The 27,300-nt window shown below is 43.1% G+C and overlaps 3 protein-coding genes across 5 annotated transcripts; 1 reads left to right on the forward strand and 2 right to left on the reverse strand.

The window, feature by feature from the left end:
- Nucleotides 1–213: 213 nt before the first annotated feature.
- Nucleotides 214–3,413, forward strand: dexi (Dexi homolog (mouse)). Its single transcript, XM_061089708.1, has 2 exons — nucleotides 214–982; nucleotides 1,280–3,413. The coding sequence occupies exon 1, from the start codon at nucleotides 551–553 to the stop codon at nucleotides 818–820; it is 270 nt and encodes an 89-aa protein (XP_060945691.1). The 5' UTR covers nucleotides 214–550; the 3' UTR covers nucleotides 821–982; nucleotides 1,280–3,413.
- A 523-nt stretch (nucleotides 3,414–3,936) lies between these two features.
- ciita (class II, major histocompatibility complex, transactivator) lies at nucleotides 3,937–13,749 on the reverse strand. 3 transcript variants are annotated; one of them, XM_061090643.1, is made up of 21 exons: nucleotides 13,461–13,749; nucleotides 11,882–11,935; nucleotides 11,064–11,102; nucleotides 10,923–10,979; nucleotides 10,153–10,257; nucleotides 9,969–10,037; nucleotides 9,546–9,752; nucleotides 9,217–9,267; nucleotides 8,992–9,099; nucleotides 8,847–8,906; nucleotides 8,546–8,763; nucleotides 7,039–8,402; nucleotides 6,380–6,901; nucleotides 5,925–6,104; nucleotides 5,767–5,838; nucleotides 5,510–5,590; nucleotides 5,336–5,419; nucleotides 5,122–5,205; nucleotides 4,939–5,022; nucleotides 4,478–4,561; nucleotides 3,937–4,378 (listed from the first exon to the last, which is right to left on the reverse strand). In XM_061090643.1, the coding sequence occupies exons 2-21, from the start codon at nucleotides 11,925–11,927 to the stop codon at nucleotides 4,303–4,305; spliced, it is 3,591 nt and encodes a 1,196-aa protein (XP_060946626.1). In that variant the 5' UTR covers nucleotides 11,928–11,935; nucleotides 13,461–13,749; the 3' UTR covers nucleotides 3,937–4,302. The 3 variants fall into 3 exon arrangements, with proteins under 3 accessions (XP_060946626.1, XP_060946624.1, XP_060946625.1); XM_061090641.1 differs by having other exon boundaries at nucleotides 6,380–6,919; XM_061090642.1 differs by lacking the exon at nucleotides 13,461–13,749 and adding an exon at nucleotides 12,968–13,102 and having other exon boundaries at nucleotides 6,380–6,919.
- Nucleotides 13,750–17,807: 4,058 nt separating this feature from the next.
- nubp1 (nucleotide binding protein 1 (MinD homolog, E. coli)) lies at nucleotides 17,808–23,368 on the reverse strand. Its single transcript, XM_061089645.1, has 10 exons — nucleotides 23,307–23,368; nucleotides 22,113–22,217; nucleotides 21,825–21,958; nucleotides 21,604–21,672; nucleotides 21,490–21,522; nucleotides 21,288–21,378; nucleotides 21,045–21,199; nucleotides 19,325–19,435; nucleotides 18,793–18,979; nucleotides 17,808–18,324 (listed from the first exon to the last, which is right to left on the reverse strand). The coding sequence occupies exons 1-10, from the start codon at nucleotides 23,335–23,337 to the stop codon at nucleotides 18,272–18,274; spliced, it is 969 nt and encodes a 322-aa protein (XP_060945628.1). The 5' UTR covers nucleotides 23,338–23,368; the 3' UTR covers nucleotides 17,808–18,271.
- Between the last annotated feature and the right edge of the window lie 3,932 nt (nucleotides 23,369–27,300).

The raw sequence follows: 27,300 nt of genomic DNA on the forward strand, positions 1-27,300 counted from the left end.
GCGCAGGTTAGTGGAGAAGAACAGTTCGAACACGCAACGCACAGACGTGTCCGCGTTTGTTTATGCTAGCTAGCTACGCATGCTACTGTTTTTAGCCATTAGCCAGCTAGCAAGAATGCGTTGAGCTAGCTAACGTGCTAATCTGAGACTGGTTGTTATGATTTATGGACGTGTGTTCCTTGCTGTTTTCCTCTGGATCCCATACAGATGAGATAGCTGGCAAAATGGACGCCCCCAGTCCCACCAGCCCCTCAGAGTGATTCCCAGCAACCCGGAATCCACTTCCCTCCCAGCAAGACGAACCCAAACCAGTAGCTCCAGCAACCCGGAATCCACTTCCCTCCCAGCAAGACGAACCCAAACCAGTAGCTCCAGCAACCCGGAATCCACCTCCCCTCCCAGCAGGACGAACCCAAACCAGTGGCTCCAGCAACCCGGAATCCACCTCCCCTCCCAGCAAGACGAACCCAAACCAGTTGCTCCAGCAACCCGGAATCCACCTCCCCTCCCAGCAAGACGAACCCAAAACCAGTGGCTGCCTTTCTCTTCTATGACAAACCCAATTTACGCCCAGCTAGATTCAGTGGAATCGCTCCTGGACGATCTCCCCTATATGTTTTATCTGGGCCTGTTCTTCGTGAACGTTCTGATCCTGTACTACGCCTTCCTGATGGAGTACATCGTCCTGAACGTGGGGATCGTGTTCCTTCCCGAGGACATGGACCAGGCGCTGGTGGACCTCGGGGTGCTGTCCGACCCGGCCTCTGTCCCCTACGACACGGACACGGAGCTGGATTTGTTCGAGGGCTTCCTGGAGTGACGGGCTGGTCCTGGAGGAGGAGGTCATCATCATCATCATCATCATCCTGGAGGTGGTGGTAGTGATGAAGAGTTCCAGGCTGAACTCTTCCTGCTCAGGGATGCTGGGAACAAATCTGACGCTGCCGTTGCCTTGGTCTCACACAGACACATCAATTAAGAAGTAAGCAAAGCAGATCAGAAGTTACATGTTTTATGATTTGATCACCACACTGAGATATAACTAAGTGATTAACGTACTTGGGGAAACAGCAACTTTGAAATGAGTTCAAGTTTCAAGTTTTATTTGTCATATGCAAGTTAAAATAGGGTCAATGGCACAAGTAAAAGGCCAGCAATGTCAAAGAGAGAAGAACATTTGAACAAAGAATCAAATACAATAGTACGTACATTGTATATCTAATTTTGACACCGGCCCTTTTCAGTGCATATTTTTTAAATTGTGCTACCATGTCTCCAGGTTGTCTCGGCTCAAAAGAAGGTAACCCCGAGGAAGAGATGAAGCACTGCCTGCCGTGTTATGACTGTCCCGAGGAATCTGCACCGGATCAGCTGCCAGTCAGTCTGAGACCATTCTATCTAAAAACACTCGACTCGAGTCGGACATCAGGGAGTTCACGTTGGAATCTGTGGCTGGGGACACAGTGGAATATGATTCAGTAGCAGTATGTGCTGCAAAACTGAATTCTGAAGCATGTTTCAGGTTGGCTGCGCCGCTGCCAGTCCAGATCCAGCAACCTGGCATTGACACCCACCACTTATCCAGGCTGTGCAAGATCCTGTTGCTGAATGCAGAAGGAAATAATTATATTCCCTAGCCACCAAAAGCCACAGTGTGACGTGCTTCACAGAGGGAAGTGGCAACGTGCGGAATGTACATCTGTCGCAGACTTAATCACCCGCAGAACAACTTGCTTTACCCTTTTGTCCTTTTACATTTTAAGGAAAACCAGTTGCTGCTTTGCAGGCTCACTCATCCTTGAAAAACAATTTAAAATGTGTTGTTTGAGGCCAATCATACTGCATGTGTGCTTCAAGGATGTGCACACTCTCAGGAGCACAGTTAGGAACTCTGGGCACACTGACACTCACAGTGACACTGGACACAGGCTGTGCAACTACAGGTCGTATCTGCTGGAGAGCTCTTAACTCTTTAAGCTCACTTATAAATCAGGATCACCGCCCTGCACGTGTCACAATCTTCACTGTTGTGAATAAAAGCATCTCAGTAGGTCTTCTGTTAACCTATGGTTCATTAAATTATTGTGGCGAATTTAATTGACCAGAAAACAACAAACTGTTATAGATTAGTTATGACAAATGGCCAAACACGCCCAAATGATATCAGTATGATTGTCAAGTACTGAAACCTCCAACTTAAAAGAAGTGTTTCAGATATACACATGTAGGTTCATATAATGTTACAGATTCGTTTGACATGAGACTCAGAAGCATGACATCAGTTGTTTTGTTTATTTTAGTTGTCGAATTCTGTTTTATCGCACTTTCTTTGATATGAATATAGAATCCAGTTCTTAAGAGGTATATTCTCGGCAGCAATAATAAACTGGATTCAACCAATGGGGAAGTCTAATAGTTGAACATTTGAGATATCGTACAGAATCAGGTAGTTATTACATATATTAGCTGGATTTCATTGTGGAGGGGAAGAAGAAAACCGCCTTGGGGCAGTGAAGGCCAGAGAATTAAGTACAGCGCAACCAGTGTTTTCTGGCAAAATACTGTCCAGAATAAACAAATTGTGTATAATCATCATGGCGCTACTGGGTGGTGACCATTTCAGACCTTTTCAAAATAAGTGCACATGCAGATAATACCCCATCAGATCAACTGGTACGAATCAGTGACGGCTAATAACCAAATTATTATAATCTTTTGGACTATGGCTGCCATTAAGCAATATATAATGTATCGAGGCATTTGCATTTGTATTTGTCTGTCCATCAGTTTGTCCAAATGAATTCAAGTTTTTTGATAAAAGATAAAAACATCTTCAGAAACCCGACACTAAGGCTCAGGATACCAATATTCTTTAAATAATAAAAACACATGTTTGTGGAAACTGCTCAGATAGAATCCGGTAAGGGCTTCCTGTAGATTAATAGTGAATATTTAACTCAAGAAAGTATTTAATCAATCTCCATCATGCTGGAAATGGGCAACATTAACAGGCCAATAATAATAATAATATATTTTTGTTATAATAGTACGTATTGTCAATAGATGGGTGAGTTGAATCTCGAGGTCACTCCCTCTCCTGAGGAATCAGCAAGTGAAGATGGGAAGGATTCTTGATTTGTGTGGAAAGTGTTTCTTAATCACCGGTGAAAGACGCTTTGTGCCATGATACCAGGCTGTGTTGTTCAGGCTCTGATCAACATGTGCTCAGTGTTTCACTCATCAATAAGGACTGTGATAGGTCAGTTTGTCGAATGTTATCATCATCATCCAAACACAACCAGTGCTTGTTCCCTCCCTCACATCTGCAGACCTGCACACGTTATAATAATCAATGCATCATAGCAGAGTCGATTTTTGCCAAGGTGTCTGTTTAATAAACTGAGTGAATGCCAGCTTCTTGCCTCCTTCATTCTTTTTAGATGAGTGTGTTTAGATGCTCTTGCGTCAGAGGACGGGATGCTAAGGGGATTTGTTTACCTCAAAACTGGTGACTGGTAACCACGTGCTGTGTTGTTGTCCTGTCAGCGTTTGTCCAGCAGAGGACACCAGAGAGCAACATCAGCTTGGTAATGGGAAAAAGTCAAAGAGGATGATGTTAAGATGTTTTTTTTAGATTTGTATAAAGAAGAAGCTCTTTATTTAATGTCTGTGATTGACACCTGATATGATATGTGACTATCTGCAGATGCGAGTCATGTAGCAATATTTGTATTTTACCTTTGTGTTAATGGAAGTTCATGTAATTTACACATGAAACACGCTTCATAATCAGACTGAATTTCCATTTTAGTTTACGCATTCATTAATTTAGTCAAACTCTGGAAGGCCTGCTGTCAAACAATTGTATCCAAGGTTTGAAATGAAAACAGAATTGACAAAATATATATTCAAGTGTCAAATGATTGTGAAGCTATTTATATTTTACAGCCACAGAAAGAGTATCAACAAATATATAATTTATACAAAAACACAAATAGAAAAAACTCTTTACAACATTTAGGAAACAACATCAGAAGACAAACAAACAGTAACTCACATAAAAAAACTAGACAAACATCAAGGTGCAAATGTATTTCTGGAATTTCTCCATAGCTGCAGCACTGTGTAATAATAATTTCCATCTAAGACCTGACGTCATCTTATAAAGGACATGCATTTCTTAATAAAGCAGCAAAGAATCCTCTCTCAATTGTCTCTTAAGCATTCATGCTTTAGAAACTGTATCGTGAAGATTTATGATAGGAAAACCACAGCTGTGTCACAAAGAGGTTTCATGTTGTTTCAATGACAGAGGATGCGACCGTCTTGCTGCTGTAGACGCTCAAACACTCCGTATGGAATACACTGGTTCCACATCCTGAGGAGAGGAAATCAGGTGAGAAAAATATATTTATTATGAGCAGCAGGACATGATTGGGACTGAAATGATGAAACAACTCAAACAGGGAATCCTCACCTTAGAGTCCTTATTTTTTGACAGTTTCTCAGACTGGCTCCGAGGCTCTGCGCTCCGACGTCTGTCAGCTTGTTGTACGTCACACTGTCCAACAAAGCAAATATAGATTTTAATGGTCACTTCTAAAATCCCCTCTGATCTCTCTGCAGATGACATCATTCATCATCTGATCATCATTTTAAGATGTGTACCATAAGCTGTTCAGTTTTTAAAAGTCTAAGCATAGGAAGGTTTGGCCCCATTACTTGCCGCTGCCATTATCTCTTTGAAAAACAGTTTGACACCCAAGCGCAATGAATCCTTGGAAAGGTAAACCCAGAGAAAAATCCACTCCTCTGAGAATGGAAGAATGCATTTGTCGGCTGCATTTGAAGGAGCCTTCGAAATGTGAATGCAGCCTCTGTATGAATACACACAGTTACCCTAAATGTCTAAAGAAAACACAAGGTGGGTAGACTTACTCCAGGTCAGTGAGAGATGCCATGTGTGGGAGGACGGCTGCTAAACTCTCTGCCCCTTCATCAGAAATCACGTTACTGTAGAGACTGGAAAAAAAGAGGGCGGAAGAAGGAAGTGAAAGTCTGTGTGTGTCAGTGTGGGTATTGTTGTGTAGGTGCAGCAGGTCAATGTGTGTGTGTGTTTACCTCAAACAGTGCAGTTTGGGCAGATACCCGAGGGCGGTTACCAGTTTCTTCAGCCCGTGGTCCCCGATGCAATTCTGTGACACACTAGAGGGAGAGAGAATAAGCTCAGTTTCACAGACATACATTAAGATCTTACTGTTTTCAAAATGTTCAAATATTGAGGTTTTTATATCCTCTCAGCCAGAGGAAAACTGGAGGGAAAAGTTCTACTTACTTCAGTTTCTCCAGGGAACAGAGTGAGGATAAAGCATCAGCCAACCTCTCGGATCCCTCGTCCCCTATCTTACTGTTCTCTAGACTGACGGAGGAAAGAGAGAGAGTCAGAACCCACGAACAGACACACAAACAGACACACAAACACAAAGAGGGAGCGAGAGTGTGTATTTACTCTAAGTGCTGTAGGTTATGTAGAGCTGGCAGGAGCTCCCACAGCTTGGAGATACCCAGGGGACCTTTGTCTGGGCCAAGCCTAGAGGGACAAGCATAATCTTCATTATCATCATCATCATCATCATCATCATCATCATCATCATCATCATCATCATCATCATCATCATCATCATCATCATCATCATCATCATCATCATCATCATCATCATCATCATCATCATCATCATCATCATGCACTCAAATGTCATGTCTTACTCAAACTCCAGCTTGTGTAGCTCTTTGACAGCTGGTACTCCGTCTGCAAAGATGGAGTCGGAATCGGTGCAACTACACAAAAAACAACACACAAATCAGGGGAAGTACAATTGGGTGCATCTGTGTGTGTGTGCATGTGCGTGTGTGTGGTGAGCTACCTGCTCGACAGCTTCCTGTGCACATGTATGTTCACCAGCTGTGCCAGGTGCTCCACATGACACAGCTGTGTGACTTTCAGAGGGTGGATCTTGAACTTGGACACCGCCCCTCGCAGGAGCCCCTCCTCCCCATTCAACTCCAGCTGCTCCCATAGGGCGATAACATCAGCAATGCAAGCCCTGTGGGGGAGGAGGGGGTCAGTTTCAAAGGGTTTCCCATTTGTATTGATGGAGTAAATGGAGATAAACAACACAGCTATGTGATTTAACTGCAGCCCCCTTTTCCACAGATCAAAACTCACTAACAGCTGGCTTTTGTCTGCAATGGGAATAAAACAACCAGGAGTCACTAACATGTTGAATGACTCTGCAGCAGACACAGGTATCAGCTTAATTGATGACTGGACAATGAAAAACTCCAAACAGCTCTTTGAAATGTGGACTGTAATCAGTACCTGTACGAGTTGACGTTGTCGAGCCCCACCAGGGCTCTCAGTCCAGAAACCCCGATCCCAGAATCCCCCAGATCCAGGCAGAGACCTCCACCTCTTTCAAGCATGTTCTGCACGGTGAACACGTCCGGAGGGTTGAGCCGAACTCCGTGAAATGACAGGACGTCTGGAAGATTCGCTGCCAGGTGAGCGACCAGTCGCGAGCTGCCTTTGCTCCCGTCCCCAGATGATGTGAAACTTGCTTCGTAAACATAGTGACATGCCTCCAGGACCTGGGCGGGACTCAGGTCACCTTGAGAAAGGCCTTTGAGGTGCTTTGTCACCAGAGCCTGTCTGTTGACCACCATATCCCTGAAGGCTGCCTCTGTGTGTGAGTGGAGGCTCTGCAGCTCTGCAGTGTTGTGGAAGAGGAGGCCAACTGCAAATTGCTGAGTCAGCTGGAATTCCTCTCTCTGAGGGCGGCGACGTCCCTTCAGTCCTGAGTGGAAAGGAAGGTTCTGGAGGAAGCTGCGCTCTGACACAGTCCTGTGGAAACAGAGAGGGCTGAAACAGGCTAGAACAATGAACGTCAAGTAGAGTTGAGGAAATGAGCGGAAAAGGGACATAGAAGTTTCACAAAGATGGAAAAACTATTATACATCTAATAACAAGTTTGTTCTTACCTAGAAAAAGAAAGGTGGACTCCTGCCAAGTAGCTCTGAAGAAAGGGACTGGCCCACAACAGGATGTGGCCATCACTGTCATCAACGTTTTTAATCTCCGTTTTCCCTCTGTCCCTCTTCCCGTCTTGTTTCTCTCCTCCTCCCATTTCTTTTCGGTCCTCTCCTCCCCCCTCTTCCGTTGAGTCACCCAGCCTCTTCCTCAGGGGATGGGAGAGGAGGAGTCCTGACTCGAGGCCGAAAGCCTTGTGTTTGGCAGCTAAGCTCCGCCCCGTGGGAAGGATGGACGAGTTGGCTTTGACCCCCTCCCAAGCCAAAGAGCTCAGCTCGGACAGCAGCTCTCTCTCCTCCGTTCTATCCACCTCCCTTCCCACACTCTCTATCTCCTCCCCGTCCACTTCACTCCCCTCTGTCACCTGCTTTTTTGCCCCCCTCGTTCTTCTGCTGCTTGAGCGAGTACAAGTGTGAACTCGTGCTCTGGACTTACGGACTGGAATGTTTTTGTGACACACATTCAGTTGATCATTACCTGAGATTTGTGTTTCTTCTTCAGATTTCAGGGGTGTTTGTGTTTTAACGTCAGGCATTGAGTCTGTGGCCTTTCCGTGCTTTTCCATTTTCAAACGAAGCACTTGATGGCAGAGCCCGGTTAAAGTTCTCGGAAGGACGTCCAAAGTTTTGGAGTGTTCCAACACCAGGCACACCAACCGACATAGTCCGGGATTCCAGCAGAGGAGATGTAGATAGCTGCAGTTTTTTAAGTAGTCCAAAGCAGAGGCTCTGAGGGCCGGGTCAGTGAAGTACTGGGACAAGTATGCTTCTACATCGGTGGGCGTAAAGCCACATACTTCCAGAAAGCTGTCGGCCCGACGGAGGAGCTGGTTTGCCAAGCCCCTCGGCCGGGTACTGAGCAGAAGAGTGCATCCTGGAAGAAGGACCCTCTGAAGGATGGCAGAGAATAGCTGTCTTACAGTGTAGGTCTCTGCTTTACTGTCTTTCTGCAGAGATGTTATCACTTCTTTCTCTTGAGTCTGGAGTAGAACTTCGTATTCTCGCAGCTCGTCGAAATTGTCGAAAACGATGAGCACGCGCTTGGAGGCCGCAAGGATTTGAGCGTACACTTCCTCAGGGTTCGTGCAAGAAGTGGCAAAAGAGGAGAGGTTTAATAAAAGGGTCTGAAGGCTGTAGATGGGGTTTTTCAAAGCGAGTGTTTTGCCATCTAATAAGAAGACAAAGTCAAACTGTGGGATGCTGTCTCTCGACCAGTCAAAGCACAGCTTCCTGATCAGGGTGGTTTTTCCCATGCCCGCATTGCCAAGCAGCACTATGTATCGTTTGAGGTTACGTCCATTTGAGTCTCCGAAGATCTGAGAGGAGAAAGATCCACATGAAGGTAGCTGCAACCTGGGATTTCAACTAAATCTTTAAATCTTTTTTAAGCTACACAAAAGCATGTGACTAGATGATAACCATGCATCTGCTTGCACTCCGATAAAAGTGATCCTCTTACCTGACTGAGCCCCAACAAGGTGTTTTGTCGATCCGTATCTCCCGTGATGATGAGCTCCTTGTCCAGGACTCTGTTTGCGTTCTTTCCCGAGCGAAAGGTTTCTCTCTGGCTCACTTGCACATCCACGTAATGAGAGGTCAGACTAATACCCTCCTCTATAGCCGGGCATGTAAGACTCATGTGGGCTTTGACTTTCTGAATGTAGTCTCTTACACTCTCTGAAAAGAACAAATACAAGTGAATGCCAAGCTGCAGCTCCCATTAACAGAGAAGAGAGGATTAAAACCAAATGGGAATTTACCTGGAATATCGTGGACAGTGGGAGACTGAGGAGGAGGTGATTCGTTAGATGGGGAGGTCTCTGAAATATACAAAAGGCCACGATATTTACAATAGTTTTGCAGCATTGAGCACAGGGAGGATATGAAACAGGTACCGGTACACACTTGTGGAGGAGACCGAGGTATGAGGGGGAGACATTGCTCTGCTAGCTGTGTCCGACAGGGATCCTGGTGGCGACGAGCTCATTTGGACAGGCACTACTGCAGCATCCACTGCAAACACAAGAGAACACTGCAGTTAGCAGAGAGTGGAGGCTACGTTCAGATAGAACAGTGGAACCACGACAATGATAATGAAAGATTTTTTTCTTGTCGAGTTTTTTGTCTCACCTGGGGAGAGCGGCTGCACTTGGGGTTTGCACGGTGTTGAGGCGGAAGGAACTTTATTATAAACAGGGATAAGAACATGCAGTATCAGCATATGTGCAATAAATTAATCGAAAATCATGAGGTTCCAATCCTCAAATGCATCATTAAAATCGAAAAAAAGTCCTAGGTCAGAATTTCTTGCGGAAACAGTTTGTATATAAGTTAAGAGAATTAATACTAGAAAAATTTATTTTAATTATTTAACATTTTAAAAGATTGTTACAGGGTTAGTTCATACACAATGTCAACAAATACGTTTAGACTCAAGTGTACGTGAATATTTAACTCACCTAATATGTATGTGGGTGTAGCGGCTGCACCTGGGAGTCGAAGTCTAATAACCGGAGGAGAGAGCCCCACGTTGGGGATGAGCTGATATCCTTTAGAGTCAGGGATGGTGATGAAATGAATACGGGGTTGGAGGTGAAGGAATCTTGTGGGAGTGGTGGTTGTGTTCGCTGCCTCTGCAGTAATGAGCTCTGCCTCCAAGTCGGCGTCTGGAAAAACAATCACAAGCAACATTCTGATAATGTCCAACTGGGTTTTGTTCACTTTGTGCTCACCAAAATAAGAGGTTTAACAAAAACAAGGAAGTAATAAATGATTTAGCGTCAAACATTTTAAACCAGATATCTCAAATGAAGTTGACGTTTCTTTTTTGAGGCCTAAATGTGATAATTACTTTAAAAAAACAAACAGTCTGGGAGGGTCACCTGTTGCTCTGTGTCTTTTTGGTGTGGATGGTGGTTTCTTCTCATCAGTGCACCGCTGTGACCGAGGAACTGGACAAGGAAACAGTAGAATAAAAGGTTGAGTGATTCTGACTTGAGGATGTTTGTGGCTGGATTCCCACAACACACAGAGCTGCAGTGTAGGTTCTAGTGACTCTTTATCTACCTCTCTGCCTTTTTCTCCTTTTGTTTTGAATGCCGGTGTATTGGTCCGTCTGCCCCTGCTGGTGACCACCGGTGCACGACTGCTCTGCCGGAACACCGACATCATCTGACGTGCACGAGGGGGGAAGTACAGGAATCGGTGAAGCAGACACGATAACTAGAAATGGTTGTTTTTCGAATTTCGGTAGTGATCTTTTAAAAAACCATGACGGTGAAGCGTTTTCTATAAATGTCTCGAAGGACTGGGAAGCGGAAGTGAAAATTTCGAGCTAATGTGACTTAAATGACATCACTGAGAAAATTGTTTCTCAACTCTTTTGTTTTATTTCCTCATTGTTTAACAGAAAATGTCCTCCTGATATGTATTTACACACACACACACACACACACACACACACACACACACACACACACACATATTTGTACATGTAATGAAAGGGTTATCTTCTTAATATGTGATGTAGTGTTGATCTCTCCATTAGGGGATCTGTGCTTTTCCTTTGTCTACATGTAAAGACTCAGCAGTAGCTTATATGTGTGACTCCACCTATGGACGTAGCTTCAACACCCTTTGAGGATTTAGATTCTTTGATGATAAATATAAAACTGTCAATGAGAACATGCACTTCTTCATCTACAGTTTTCAATGTGTGGATCTATTATAAATCTATCGTGACAATGTTTGGACCTGTTCTTTTTCTCCTTTAATGTCATCCACTGTCTTCCATCATGTATCAGTAGTCGGAAAATGAATAGAGAAGAGATTCTTACTGAAGTTGGTGAGTTCCTCAGGGTTAAACCACGGATCATCAATGAAAACGTCTGTGCCTGTTGGTAAGAAAACACATTAGAGGGAATCAGACACTGGATCTTCTTTAAATTCATACCTGATTTGCATTGTTTGCAACTTACCCAATAGGAAATCATCATTCAGGAATTCAGATATATCATCTAAAACACAAAGATTCAGCATGAGAATCAGTTTGGATATGAGTCATAAATCGTTTCAATTTCACAAACCTTTGGACCTTTGTGATTTTTTGTCTGGTGGTGTTCTTTCCCTTACTTTTTTAAGTTATACCAAATCACTGTCCCATTGTTCCTCAGTATGGTACCAGGCCCGGATGACCAGGAGGAGACCAGGAGGTGCAGAACAAGCTTTAGGTGGCTACTCTATACTTGTTGAGGCCTCCAGTGTCCTGGTACCTGTGCTGCTTCTCTGTTAATCTGCACCTGACCCGGATGTGCTGCTACCAGGACGAATAGATGTAATAAAAAGGGCACAGCTGCACACTCTGTGCCTGTGAGGTTCTTCCTCGTTCCTCGTCAATACAACTGCTTGGACTGTGATGCAATTTTATGTTGCAATGTACGCAACCATCATATCTTCATTTTGAATTTGAAATGCTGTCGTGTTTGTATTCAGATTGGTCTGATTGTTGTTGGTGGGAAAGATGTTATGTTAAAACTACTACCGTTAAAAAGTATCTCACCATTTATTACCAGCTAGAGTGATTAATGACACCATCATATAATGGATTTAACAGGGAAAAAGCTGCAGGAGCGTCTAGTATTTCTGATATCTCTGATCTTTTATTCGCTGCTTATCGTTTTATGTTTTATGAGGGAAACTCTTGAAGGTATTTATGTCTGATCTTTGTGTCGATTCTCATGGCGGCATTCTGCAGAGCTGCTCACAGACTGGTAGTTAAAATTCAAACAAGACCAACCTGGTAGATCTCCAAAGTCGAGTGGGTCCTGGTCTACTTCATGCATCTTGGCACCTGATAACACACAGACAGAGATCTCTCAGTACAGACACCAAATGCGAAACCTTCAGACTCACATCTCTACTTTGTTAAGAAATAATCTACAAAGTTTATCTAACTTCATAAAACCAAGAACGTGCGCCAGGTGCTTGTGTTATTTTGACCTTCAAGCTTGATAACACACACAACAGAACAGCCTCTGTGATGAGGAACTTGCAAACTTAAAAACAACACCACATGTTTTGGGTTCTGTCGCTAATACAGTAATATGTGTTGCCCACTTCTGTTACAAATAAAGCTGCTTCCTCTCAGCCAGATAGAAGCATGATATATCCCCCCATTACCTCAGTGGTGTTAGATGTTAGTTCTGCTAACACTTTTCAGTGAGTTTCTCAGCTATAAATGTTGCTCACTTCATAGTAAATTCCTTTCCTTGACCAAAAACGTTCGGCACTTAGCAAGAAACCTCAATGAAAAAAAGAAGAATGAACACATTGCCCCGGACACTTGCAAATTTGCACTTAATGTCTGTAGCATTGATTTAAACATTCTACTTAATCACTTTTAAAGTAATAAATTATATAAACAACCACTTGAATCTGTGAAGGGAGTTCCACTTATTTCCAGATCCTATCTGATGACTGGGCCTTTGTTATTAGAGTTAAAGTTTTCCTGAAACATTTATTATTGCAAGGTTTTATTTAATTATTTAATTATTATGTTTATTTTTGTGTGTAACTGTATTTCCTTCCCCTCTGTTTAATCACATTAACCTCTTCTCTTGCTTTTAATGCTGTTCTTCATTTCTTTCTTTCTGTTAAGCACTTTGCAACTTTGTTAATAAAAGTGTTTATTACATATTGTTAGTATTTACACAAACACCAATGAGCACATGCAACTTGTCCAGCGACAGAAACGTTGCAGGAGCGCAATAGAAAATTCCTAAAAACAAAACCCCCAATGTGAAGGAGAGAATAGTGGCGATGTTCACATATACTCACACATATTCACGCACATGGAAGAAGTTGGCAGCCAAAGCAGACTTACTTTTTAGTCTCCTGGAAGTCCCCCAAAATACACTGGCTCTAACTTCCCCTGACAACAGCCCCTCGTCTCAGTCAGAGTCCACGCAACATTTGACACACTAAACCATGTTCAACTCGCGCGTAATGGAGACCACTCATGCAGAGATTCATACAATGATATTATAATAATTGGACATAGACTTGAAATTCAATTCATTATAAACTTAACAAACTTATTTGTAGTTTTCATCAGTAGTAGAACTATTGAAAGGGATTTTTAAGACTCTCAATTTTGTTATTGCTCTTCACCGAATTATGCAGGTAATAAATAACACCTCCACTCATTATGTATGTGCATAATTTAATGAAATAACTTATAATAATCACAAGATGATTCACAAAAATCTAAGAAATGTGGTTGCAGGAGAAACCACCGAGAACGTCTTCCTACCCACACGTGCGCACTTTGGATAAACATGCCCAAGCTGGTGCACCAGAGCCCGGGTAACTCCTACCTGCCGGGGCCGCCTCTCTGGAAGATGCTCAGATCCGCTGGACTCCTGCTGAGGATCGATCCCCTGTGTGATAAACTCCTGGGACATGAACCACTTCGCACTGTCTGTCCTCGAATGACCCGTGCAGCTCCAAACTCAGTGCGCACAACCTGCTTTGTCTGTCTGTGATCTTTTACTTTCACTTCGCCGGTGGGAAGCTTCTCTGAGGCTGTTGTGAGAGATGTGTTGTCAAAACGTGGCCGGAGCAAACTGCAGTTTTCATTTAGATTAAAAGTCACGAAAACCTCCATCCTCACGCCCTCGGTGAGCAAACAGGACAACGTGCACGGAGGGGTAACGCGTTACTGATGTGGAAGATCGAAGGCAATAGAGAAAACATAAACAACTTCACATTGTCACGTGGACCACATATTCAAAACAGAGGATTTGCATATTGTGTTGTTACCCTCAATTTCAAAAGTCACATTTCTCCTGCCCTCGAATCCTTGTGTACTGGACTTTCTTTTACTTGGTTGGTCCTCTATAGGATTTGTGTGGCTAAAGTATGCCTCTAATATAGTCTATTTACCAACATACCAAAAGCATGAAAACCAATAGAACTAAAACCTGAAGCAAAGTCCATTCTATTAAAATGTATTATATTTATAAAGCCCCTTTCAATGATGCTCACAGATGCAAATGAAAGCTAGGTGTGAATCTGGATCCGGGAGGGGATCCAGAATTTGTTTTGCACTTTCAAACTTTGACTTGATGAAAATAATCAGACACATTTATAGGACTGATATTTATGAGTGGGTGCAAAGATTGGTTGGATTTAATGGGACTGTTGGGCCATGGCACTGGCTCTGGGTGGATCACATTCCTCATGCGCTATCCATTCTATGTGTTCTTCCCTTTGCTTCCTGGATAAACGTACTGCGCTCTACCGACAGTATCTGTGTGCAACAGTCTTTGATAAATGGATACTGTGTTATTTTTTATTTGAGTGTGTTTATCAAGTTAGGTTGTTAATGCTGCAGGTAGTGTTTCTAATGAGTTACTAGTTAAATGTAATTTGTTATTGGTCGCACTTTGGTATTGTTGTCCTTGAGTCACCAATCAGCTCTCGGCAGGGACAATGACATTTGGGCGTTTTGGTTCATACTGGAAAGCACCGGCTGCACCTTTGCCAAGTCATGACATCATCACACTCGTTCCAGTTCAAGCCAGTTTCTTCCCATGCACAGTGGCCAAACAAATTCTTTCACTTTACTGTCAAACAAAAACACAAGGTTGCAGGTCGGTCCAGTGGAAAACAAAGTGCCGATTGTGCTGTTAATTGAAGAGCAAGTGCAATAAATCCTATGGTTGCAGATAAACCACTTTTCACTGATCACATCCATGTGTATGGAAACTTCACCCTTTTAAAATACCTTAAATTTCCTGATCCGAGCTCTGACGCCGGCCTCAAGCAACACGATCGGTTTCGGATAGATAAAGTCATGATTGCATCCTTCACACCATATGATTATAGATTCATTTTCTACATATACACAAACTGCAGGTCCCATCCTTCGTCCTGCGGGATGCGGAGATACCTTGAAAAATCACTTTTGTAACTATACATGATGTCATTTTCTGACTTCTTTGTTTTCCTTATTTATCATATAAAGTCTTATAAATAATATTGCAATCAGCTTTAGATTGTCTCTGTATTATCTGTGGAGATGTCTTTGTTGACTCTGACCTCAACATTTGATCCTTCAAATTCTATGAGATCAAAAGTGAATCATCTGCATCCTGAAGACAAACACTTGATAAACACAAGTGTTTGTCTTCTGGGGAGGATGTTCGGCTGCTCCACATACCTGCAGCTTCGCCTCGACTCAAAGTGAAAGTGAAGATAATAGGCCCTGACCACCAAACCCAGCCCTGGCAGTTACAAAGTTAGAATACTGGTTTGTCTGGTCTTGTTATAAAAGCAACAGCGCATCTCATAGAAGTGATGGAGCTGATGTCGGAAAGCACCGTAAAATCCGGGGCAGAAAAAAGCTTTCCTCCGAGCACAGTGGTGCCCGAATGCACGTAGACTCAAGGCTTTGATATTATTTCTACAACCTCTCATAAAATAGCATATAAAGCAAAGCAGGATTAAGATAGGCGACTTGATAAGAGACCTACATTGTACCAACTTACCCCAGTGTGACCCCACTCTCCCCTCATCCTCATCCTTCTCGTGGAAATCTGTCCTTAAGATTTGTTCTAAGTTGTCTAACGTCGTGCTCTGATCCATTTCTGAGTAAGATGAGTAATCCTGTGCTTTAGTAGGAGAGTCCTTTGCAGAACAGGCTAAAAAGAAATGTGCTACATCTGCAAATCCAGCATCCGTGCCCCATTGTGCGTCTCCACTCACACACATCAGGTCGTCTGTTGTGTGTGTCGACCCGTCAGTGACACACCGGACACAGAGTTGGTCCATCTCCAGACAGGTGGCAGAGATGTTGTCTGCACAGGCCTCAACAGGTGAAGCATTTCCTGCCGCTCCACAGACACTGACGGGCTCCATGTTCACCCCAGTCGTCGTTATGCTGTCGGATGCAGAATAGCAGAGGCCTTTCATTGAGTCAGCGGCTCCCCGTGTATCCAGTGTCAAGCTCGGGTCCGTATTCTCCAAGTTGTACAAATCCAGCGTCCTGCAAGCAACTCTAACCTCCGTTTTCACTTCCAACTTCGCATCAGGGCATCATGCTTGTGTTTTCATTTGCTGCACAGCCACTCAGTCATAAAAGGAACTGGAACATCCCCCATCGTCTGTACCAGCGCTGCCACCTCTTCTTTCTCTAACCACACCTTCTCCTCCCCTGAAATCCCCTTATCTATTCTTTCAGCATCCCCTGTTGGCTTCGGAAATTCTCTCCTCCACCAAACCCTCCTGCAGGTCTTGGATCTCAGCACAGGTGAAGGCCACGTCAGAGCTCCGTCCAGAGCCTCCTGGGCCTGAACTGGGTCATGGGAACGATGTCCTGGAGATTGAGGTCCAGCAAGAGAGACAGCTAGAGAAAGAGATTCCCAACGCTTTCACATTGAAGGATAAAGGTGTTTGTGTGGTTGGACACGTCTGAACAGTTTTTTGTTAATGTTGAATGTGAAAGAGACTTTTACACTCTCGCGGCTTATTTGTAAGACGTGAGTTGACATGCTCACTCAAGGAGGAATGATCAGTTTCACACTTTCATCATCTTATGAAATCCCTCCAGTTGTTTATTTGGTAATAATCATGTCTGATGGTGCTAACGGCCATTTGGCTCCGTCACCACATTACTTTCCCTTTCACATTTACTTGTTTGCAGTCACAAACATACAAGACAACAATTCACATTCACCTTGATCCCACGGGGAGTGAATCGATCTGTACTCTCTGCATCTACCAAATCTAGTCGTAGTTACCAGAACTGGTTTATCCAGAAATCACATGCCTTACAGCTCTAAGGTATTCACCACATTTTGTCTGACTTCCGCCAAACCACACCTGTACCAGACAGTGAATAAAGGTGAGCTGCTGGTGACGGATGGGTGGAATAGTAAAAACTCCACAGTTCTTATGATTAACATGGTTTTCTCAAGGATTCCTACATTTCTAAACAGGTCAAATAAATAAATCAGCAGTGAAGGTTCAGTAAATATAACAGAGAAATCACTGAAGGCCATTTCGGAAATCAGTCAACACGTGTACAGACATCACACAAAGAGCATTTTTAACAAATCATCATAGTAATCACACAATAATTCAAAACAAGGACTCACATGATCTGCATGTGTATATTTACTTTAAATGAGGAACAGATTGTGAGTGAGTGTGATGTAAACTGAAGAAGCTGCTGGTTAAAAACAAAACCCAGCTGAGTTGAAAAGTGACCATATAAAAATCACTGAGGAGGCAAAGTCAAATGAGTGGCTTGAATATTAACCTGACGATTCTGTGCTCGGTATTTAGAAGATTTGGTCGACTGATAAACTACATGTAATGAAATCGCTGTGTCATGATTAAACTCTCTCTTCCTACTATGGAGTCACTGAAGCCAGGGACAGTGAGAACCAGTGGACCCACAAACAAAGCAAGCATGTTCTCACTCCTAAATATCAAAATGGCTCCAATTAGAACACAATCAAAAGGTTTTACTTCCCCAAACACAGTCACGAGTTTTTATCTTTTCATATTGTAAAAAGAGTTCACATGCGATTGTATCAGAACAGGCCTCAGGCACTGCACAGTTCCCACACCTGCACTTTAATTCACTTAAAATTAATGTGGCGATATTCCATGTTTTTTTAAATGTCAACAAAATCTCACAAAATGATCAAAGTCAATCAAGATTCAATACATTTTATTCCTCTATTACAAACGGGTATATTAACCCACAGTGTTGCACTGGGTGACATGTTCCTCTTATACTATCATTTAGCACTGTAGGTTATTTCGAGTCAAACCTATAAACAATATTCCGCTGCCGTAAATACTCACTCGAGTAATTTATAGCTGAATAAATAACCTGTTAGAGTAATGTTCGGTAATAAACTACAATGCCCAGCTGTTGTGGGGAATTATATAGACGATTGTATTCATGACCTGTTTTTTTCCTATAGAGTTTTACATCTATAGTAGGAACGACCTGTAATTCAAGAATCAATATTCAAAACCGGGCCTAAGTGCTTCTTTGAGCCGCTCACCAAACTAATATCCAAGCTGCCGACTGTCGTGAATTACAAAGACGTTGAGGATGACACCGGGACGAGCTCTGATCTTCTCGGCTCCTCTTTAGCACAGTGAGTCTTCAGGTGGCGCCCTGCTCCTCGGTCACGTGACTGGAGCAGTAGTCCTGGATACCTGGCGGAGCAGAGGCGAGAGGAGCGTGAGGATGATGCTAATATTGATGAAGATTTCCAAGGACACAAGTATACCTCTGTAGTTCCCGAAATCAGTGTGCGTGAGCCCCGAGTGAGTAAGCTGTTACACAAACCACATTTGACTTTTCACATTTAATCTCATGCTTCAAGTAGTTAGTAAAAGTTATCAAACCACGATACAAAAATCTTTCTTCCCGTTAATTCGTCTGGTTCCCGTTTTTTGACGAGAGAACTTCTTCTTTCATTACATTTAATCTGGAATTGGCCATCAAGTAAACCATCCAGTCATCAAAAATGCGAGACTTCGCTGGAAGCTGAAATATGTTTGTGCGTCTGTTTGTGCGTCTTGACTTCCTGTCTGAGGATTCGATCAAAATCCAAAATGTGATGAAAGAGGTGAAAAAATTGACATGTGTGTGTGTGTGTGTGTGATCCTGAAAACACTCACTCTGCACAATGCTCTGTAAGGCTTTAGCAACAGGAGAGTCAGGTACTTCACTGAGGAACGATTTGCCCTCGTCGCAGCTCCGTGCTATCCTCGGGTCGAGAGGTACCTTTCCCAACAGAGGTAGATTTAGATCCGCACACATCTGCTCAGCACCTCCACTTGTGGGAGGGAAGATTTGTGACGTGTTCTGCAAGAGTCACAACACAGAAAATCAAAGTTAACGGATGTGTTTTCCGATTCTAAAGAGACTAAATGACATCAGCAGACTGAAATGCTCCTGTTAAAGGATTTGATCTGCTCCTCATTATTATACAAATAATGAAAACAGGTGCTCAGGTGTTGTTTATATGCTCTAAACACCAAGCTTTTTCCACATTCTGACGTCAAAGCACCTGAACGAACCAAAATCAGAGCAATGACTCGACAACTCAGGAAGGGAACCTTCAGAGGAGCACTTGAATGCATTGGTACTGTGTAGTGTATTCAGTTGGATTGCTCATGTGTGGAGCCGTTACACGCAGCCGTCAGTGACCTTGCATTTAGGACAGACGAAGCCGCTCATGTTCTCCACCACTCCGATGATCGGCAGCTTGACCTTCTGACAAAATCTGATCTCCTTCCGCACATCCTGCAACGACACCTCCTAGAGAGGGGGACAGAAGAGAGGAGGGTGAGGGAGAGGAAGGTGAGGGTGAGGGAGAGGAGGGTCAGGTAGAGGAGGGTGAGGGAGGGGAGGGTGAGGGAGAGGAGGGACGCAACAGTAGACAGTAGAGATAAGCAGACGCTGCTGAACACTGGTGAAAGTTCATTTAAACTGTTTTCCTTCCCCCACCACAGCTATCAGTGTAACTATGAGAAAATGTGTTTGATTAACTCCCACAATTAAAAGCGTCGGAATGTTTGACTTTAAAAAAAACAAGAACTCTTTTATATCAAGATATCAGAAGCTCTGTAAACAGACGGACTTCTTTCCCCCGGTACTTCCCAGATCGGAACTGGTTAGTCGTGGTTCAGAGAGAGCAGAAGGAATGAGGAAGTGAGTCTACTGCTTTTTGACCTGCTTCTTTAAGCATCAGAAAAAGGTCGGGTTTGAACCAAGAGCAGAAGCAACATCAACAAACAGTGTAGAGGGATGAGGTTTTTATATTTATTGAAAAAGATTTGCTTTGAAATTCATTTTCTTCAGCCCGAACTCTTGTGACAGTTGGAAATAAGTTTTAGTATATTCATGTTACAGGCTGTTTTGTGCAGGAGACGCAGATACAAATGAATTTGGCTGCGTTCGGTGTGCACACCCTTAACAGAGGTTGGTGGTGTAGAGAGACAGAGAGAGAGAGAGAGAGTGGAGGACTGGTGGCACTGGTCGGGGAGTGAGGTGATTTCCTGTAGAGATCAAATAAGATCCCTGCCTAAACACAAACAACTCCACTAGACAATGAGATTCCAAAATTAGTCCTCTCTCCTTCTGCAACTGTGCTTTCCCTCTGTTGTGATCGATGGATATATTCTTTTGTATTTACAGACATTACAACTAAACCTAAGTCGTATTACAATACAGAATAATAAAATAGAAATACAATCTTCACACTTTACAAATCCACAAGGGATTAAGACGCATACAGACAATCTTTGAGTAAAGTATGGACACATAAATCTATCTAAGTTTAGTAGAGAGGGTTAAATCCTAATGCAGCTGCAGCACACACTGTGAATTCCACTGTTGGATCTCATTTGTTGTTGGTTAATCTCATTATAGTTTTAAATTTCATTAGTCACATTAAAACCACCGGCTGAACTAACAGCTCCAAGTGGTTGAGAATAATTCTGTTGGAAATCAAGTTGAAGAAGAAGATAACTGAGAAAGCAGCGTTTCTCTGAGACCTGTTGGTATTCAACCCTGTTTTCAAGTGCCACAGTTCCCTCTCATGCACCACACAGCCTGAGTGACAGGTCCACAGAGAGTAAAAGAGAGAAGTGCCGCTCACAAGAACGAGCACAGCCACTGGAGCGAGGGAGGAAGAGGCGGCGGGGGGGCGAGTAACGTCTGGTTTCCACACAGTTTTTGTTTAAGTGTCTGTACTTCTGTTTCATATACGTACTCCGAACCCCCAGTGTTCCACGAAGGGAAAGCGTTTCTTTTTTAGATAGACAGAATTAGGTCATGGAAGAAATTATTAATAAATTTACAGTTCCCTTTACAGTTGATCAGTAAGTTTGAGCCTGTGTGGGTGCTAGTGTGTTTGAGTGCGTACCTGTGGTGTGGTGATGATGACAGCTCCATCGACGTGGGTGGAGCTGAGGTACTGGACTATTGACAGGTGCTCATCAGAGGTGCCGGGGGGTGTGTCCACGATAAGGTAATCCAACTCCCCCCAGTCAACGTCCCTCAAAAACTGCTTGATCATCCCTGATGGACACGGACACAGGTTACAGTGGAGCGACATGGTGGGAAACTCAAAACTAATTCACACACACACACACACACACACACAAACCATTCTTCTTGGGTCCTCTCCAGATCACAGCATCATCAGGGCTACTGAGCAGGAAGCCGATAGACATGACCGCCAGGTTGTCGTCCACATACTGAAACACACACAGACACACACACACAGACACACACATTATTTACAATGTGCATAATGATTCTGAATCACAAGTAGCCTGAAGTGAGTTGAATTGTTTGAACGGACTCACCACAGGAGACCAGCCTGAGCCGCTCTGGTGAACCTGCGCACAAAACAAGATTAACAAACACTCTGCACTGATTATTATATCTAATAATAACATTTATTATTAACCTCCACTTACTTGTTCTCCCTCCAAGCCCATCATCCTTGGAATGGATGGACCACAGATATCTACATCCAGCAGGGCGACCTATTAAAAACACAAGAGGAGAGAGAACAAACAGACTATGACTGCTCGGAGATAACATAACAGAAATAAATAATGTGATTTGAAAAATTTAATATGGTTAAACCGTGTCTGCAGTGACCTCTAGTGGCACGGAGATGATTTCTAAATTGTACCTCCTTTGAGCTGTCGCTGGCCAGAGCGTGGGCCAGGTGGGCGCTGAACGTGCTCTTCCCCACTCCTCCTTTCCCGGACAGAACCAGGATCTTGTGTTTGACCGTCGACATCTTCAATCCTATCTCTGCTATGGCTGAGAGACGGGAGGAAGGTGAGCTGGTTATTTATGAATCAGAGATGACCATGAGTCCCTAGAATTAAAATACACCACTAATCCGATATGTTAGACTGACAGACCCCTAATTCATATTACAAATAGCATAATACCAAGAGGTGCTGAGTCTTACCGGGGTCTGGGGCCTTGGTGGCTCCTGAAGCGCACAGATTCTGGTTGGGGCAGCCCTCGCATGACGAAGACTTTCCTGCTTGCTCACTTGTTGTACCTGGGCAATCTGAAAGAAATGAACCATAAACACAATATATTTATCAAAACATTAAAAACTAAATCAGACACGTATGTAAAGAAAGCATTTGTAACTCGTGGCCTCAGATTCGTCCATGACTTGACATTCTTTCTTGCTGGTGAGTGAATGTGTTTTTGCAAGAAATCTGCTGCAGCACTGGTTGCAAACCATTAGCAGGAGATTGGTAATTTGTGACCTGGAGTTTGAGAAGGTGTAGCTGTTTTGTTGTTTCTTTCTACAATATGCAAAGTCCATTTTAATTTTCATTCACAGGTGCTGAGCGGTTTTGCACCAATTATAAATCTACGTGCAGCACTTTCTCTACCAATCACACAGCTGTCAGGGGCAATTTTTGTTTGCATACTGGGGGAGACTGGGATTGAACCACTGACCCTCTGGTTAGTGGACCTCCTGAGGCCCAAAGGTACAGGGTCAGGTTCTCTTCAAATGTACAAGTCCCAGAGGAGAGATGGTGGAATCATTAACCACAGTTCACAGATGAATGAGATGACTTTAACAACGCGGGTTTAAAAAGAGAAGAAACCAGATAACTGATGGATGAAATGTGCTGAGTCACAGAGAAACGTGGTCTTCGTCCACATGGACTCTGGACACTGACGGTTGTGTGACTCAGCAAAAAAAATGTCCCTGTGACATTTCATTAAAAATATACACAATAATCCAGAGAAGCTAATTTCACGTGTTCAGGCAACAAATTAGCTAATTATTCAACGTGTTTTGATCCATTGACGTTTATTTAAATACTGGCGTCACTAAACTTCATCATTCAACAAACGATTTATTATTGATTGTCTAAATGAAACAGATCAGCCCTGCACTTCCGGGTGTGAGAATCCTAACTAAAATGAATCATCCGGGATTAAAAAGTAAACAAACATGGATATTTAGTTTGTGTTGTTGACAGAAAAGCAGAGGTCTTAAAAACACAATCCCACAGAGAGAGAAGGTTTCAAACCGCTTCATCGTAAAGTGATTCAAACACGTTGGATGAGAAAAGCATTGATCAATTTAAATCTAATTTACATTTAATATAAATGTAACTTTTAAGAAACTCACGTTCAAGAGCATTATCTGGTACGTCTGCCATCTTTACACCAGTGTCCCACCGTTAATGTCTTCCCCCTCTATGGTTCCGGGTGCGCGCAGCACGAAACTCCCCGACAGAACCCGAACCCCTGGAAACAATAATAGACTGTAAATAAAAATGAATCATCATAACTGTGAGGAAATATACACACTTATATCTGATCTTATTTGTTTTTCTAATGAATTTGACTGTTTTTTTGGCGCCATATTGAATTCATTCTTACAATACATGTATGAATTACTGTGAGGCCTTTTGTTTTTTATTGTTTGCGTTTTGTGTATTATGTGTGTTTTTGGTGTTTTGGTGTTTATTTTTAAAATAACAACAAAACTTAACAAAAAAGTAAAAATGTTTGAGATTCAGTATGTAGGTATCAGAGAGCTCCTGGACACAGGCATATCAGTCTCTCTCTGAACTTGAGCAAAGTGTTTTTACAGTACTTTGAAGTATCCTGAAATTATCTATTTTCTACAGTGAAAATCCTGAAATGATCTATTCCACAGTGAAAATGTTGGACTTTAATTTGAAAAATGTCCAAATCTATAGAGTAAAATTACTTGAGATGGAAAAAACTGTTGCCACTGGGGGACGCTGTTGATTCAGTTAAACCAGAAACAATCAGACACACACATACACATACACACAGACACACACACACACACACACACACACACACACACACACACACACACACATGCATACGTAGACGAGGCAACAGTTTTGAAAATTAGGCTTTATTTAAAAAAAGCTACAACACAATTCATCAGTGACACTTATGTGTGTGTGTTTGTGTGTGTCAGTGTGTGTTGAATATCGTATGATGTGGGTCTTTGCAGGCCACAGTTGTGTCTATTCAAACACTTTTACACTTTGTGAACAAGCTGTTCTATTGGCTCTCTGCCACGTTAGGAAGATGTGATTGGTCAGAGGAGAATCATTTGTCCGGCTTTGCAATCAGAGAACAAAAGAGAAGATTTACATGTGCATGTACGTGCATGTGTGTGTCTCCTGCGTGCAAAAATCTCTCGCCCCACCAAAGGCATGTGCATATGAGCCTTTTTATGTGTATACAAGTGTATCAAAGCGGCTGTATGTGTGTGTGCCTACTCCTCCCCCAACTGTTTGCCCTGTCAAGTGTGTGTAATGTGATATTTTCTTTGTGTCGGCCAATCCATCACTAACCGGCAATCCTATACTCACACGAGGCCATAAACGAACTTTATTCTCGCTCAACACAGCTTTCACATTCATGGCAGGTGAATGGGACACAATGTATTCAAACTGGATTGTGTTATTTTGATGTGTCTGGACCCTGATACGTGGCCACAGATCATTTAAAAGAACACAGGTTGGTTAAAAGTTGCGTGGGCTCGTCCTGGATGTGTAGCTACAGATGAAGCCGTCCTTGAGTGAGAGGTGGGGACAGACGGAGACAGACACATACAAAGACATGAGCAGAGTGAGCACAAGCTGCAGGACAGAGAGGCAGAGAGAGAAGGTGTGAGGTGTCATCAGGTGTGTAACTCACCCCTCCAGGCGACATGTAAAGTCTGAGCAGACGAAAACAACAGTGCAGCTGGAGCCTTTTGCTATTCCTCCCCAGCCTCTCCACAACCTTCAATGAAGAAAGCTGGAAAAAGGTTTGTGCTCTGAGTGTCATTCTGGTTCAGTCCTGAACTATGTGGCAGAGATATTGACCAACAATGCTGTAGCTAAAAATAAGTCATGTTCATTTTATCATTATTCCCAAATCAAGCTGCTGTCGTTTTCGCCTACGAAGCAAGAACATCCCTTGTCACACAAACACACACACACACACACACACACACACACACACACACACACACACACACACACACACACACACACACACACACACACACACACACACACACACACACACACACACTCACACACCCCTGCACATACTTACACACACACACACACACACACACACACACACACACACACACACAGAGCGTTCAGTTGACTAGATAGCCCAACATGAAGTCAGACACATCCTGTCCATTCAGCAAGTGGTCTACACCCCCAAACACAGACACACACACACACACACACACACAAACACACACACACACACACACACACACACACAAACACACACACACACACACACACACACACACACACACACACACACACACACACACACACACACACACACACACACACACACACACATATTAATGCACTCAGGTCAAATTTTGGTCACATAGTTACTCAGCACAAAACTTAAGCCTTGGCTGCACACGCAATCATCACACTGGGAACAATGACACACACACACATACACACCAGCATTAACTCACACTTTTTCTATAAGGATTAACAGAAGGGGTTTTGTGTGTGTGTGTGTGTGTGTTGTCGTGTGGCAGCTCAGAGATTCAGTCACACAACTGAAAAAGGAAGAGGGGGGAGTTAAGTCAGTCATGGAAAAACGATGCGTGCGATCTGCTGCTAATGAGCTGCATGTGAAAATATGATGAACAGTAGGAAACAATTTGGATTTCATTAGATTCCATAAAGCGTTTACTCTCCTCTCTGCCTCTCATTAAGGGATCATAAGGAGAAGACGTAATGATATTAAAACAGAGAAAATATGTAAGCCGCTGTAGCATTTCAGAAATGTGGTGAAACAAATGCCCACGTGTTTTAAAGTCAGTACTTGGCCTCAGTAAAACTCCTGTCAGATATACAGGCTTGGTTCACCACCTGTCACTCAGGCATGTGGAGAAATTCCATCATAAAATTCTCTTAAAACATTAGTTGTTGCAGCAAAAGTTCTCCAGGGAGCGACTCTTGTAGCCGTGACAACAATTGTTCCTCAACTGCTGTTACCATGACGCCATGGCCTCCCTTTCCCTTTTCTCTCCCTAACCCTGAACCTTGAGCATCGCATTATGAGATTGCAACTAACAAATCATCTCTTCATTCTGACAGAGGCATCAAATCACGTGGTGTCAATCTGAAAGGGCAAATATGAACATTTATTCTTGGTCTTACTGAAAGGCCTCGAAGTTAGAGACAGAGTGACAGCATCTCACAAATTGTTCTTCTGTTATCGGTTCTGGTTCCTCCCTCGTTATTCTTCATCACCCACCGTCTCAGACCCCCCCCCCCCTTTCCTCCCTCCATTAGGAAATTCTCAGCTGTTGCTTGTCACGTCGGGTCATCCCCTCAGAGACGGATTTAACCCTTTAATTTTTTTTAACAGCAACCTATCGGCCTGCAAACCAGTTTGTAGAGACTGAGACTCTTCAGCACTTGTGTTAATTTAAAAGAGAAGACGAGCAGTTCAGCCCCAGAGAAACAGGAATGTTTGTTTTGTCCACACCTCACAAAAATGCAAAGTTACACACAAGCATAAACACGGGCCATGCAGAATCCTTGCTCACCATCATAAATGCACAATTTGTCCATGCATGGACTTTTATTCATGCTTGTGTGTGTGTGTGTGAGTGTGGACTCTCCCTGTGTCTGGATGATAACACATGCAATCCGTATTAATCATCAAACTAGATCATAGCAAAGTCTCATCACTTGACCGCGGACGACCGGTAGAGAAACACAACTCTGTCTTTTCAATGCTCAATGAAAAAACTATATAATGTAGAAATGCCCAGAATCACCAGTCAGATCTGAATCAAACATTTGTGGACTTGTATGAGTCAGTGTAATTCTTTTACAGGTTAGATTTCCACAATGCAGGTGAATGGGTTCAGTTGCTTCAGGGCAACAACACGATTGGTTTGGTTTGTTTGTCGTTCAGCTGTTACGAAACAGATTCCAGGGGGAATTAGCCTCAGACATCACAGAGTCTGCAACGTAAAAACACGATCGGAGGCAGCGGTGCCAATAATACAAGAAGAAGAAGATGAAAATAAAATACACAAATTTCAGACTCGGTGTTGTAAAGGACTTTAATGCATTTTTAGGTTTGCT

The sequence above is a fragment of the Limanda limanda genome, chromosome 17 (genome assembly GCF_963576545.1).
Source record: "Limanda limanda chromosome 17, fLimLim1.1, whole genome shotgun sequence".
NCBI classification, from domain to species: domain Eukaryota; kingdom Metazoa; phylum Chordata; class Actinopteri; order Pleuronectiformes; family Pleuronectidae; genus Limanda; species Limanda limanda.

What these genes read in the sequence shown, in the direction of transcription:
- nubp1 (XM_061089645.1), bottom strand. Translation starts at nt 23,337, where the DNA reads ATGGCAGACGTACCAGATAATGCTCTTGAAC. An exon ending in TGGGCTTGGAGGGAGAACAA is followed by an intron (nt 21,523 to 21,603) that starts GTAAGTGGAGGT and finishes TTTTGTGCGCAG; the next exon opens with GTTCACCAGAGCGGCTCAGG. An exon ending in GAGAGGACCCAAGAAGAATG is followed by an intron (nt 21,200 to 21,287) that starts GTTTGTGTGTGT and finishes CGTGTCCATCAG; the next exon opens with GGATGATCAAGCAGTTTTTG.
- ciita (XM_061090641.1), bottom strand. Translation starts at nt 11,927, where the DNA reads ATGCATGAAGTAGACCAGGACCCACTCGACTTTGGAGATCTACCAG. An exon ending in AAGGAGAAAAAGGCAGAGAG is followed by an intron (nt 10,038 to 10,152) that starts GTAGATAAAGAG and finishes TTCCTTGTCCAG; the next exon opens with TTCCTCGGTCACAGCGGTGC. An exon ending in AGTGCAGCCGCTCTCCCCAG is followed by an intron (nt 9,100 to 9,216) that starts GTGAGACAAAAA and finishes TTGTGTTTGCAG; the next exon opens with TGGATGCTGCAGTAGTGCCT.
- dexi (XM_061089708.1), top strand. Translation starts at nt 551, where the DNA reads ATGACAAACCCAATTTACGCCCAGCTAGATTCAGTGGAATCGCTCCTG.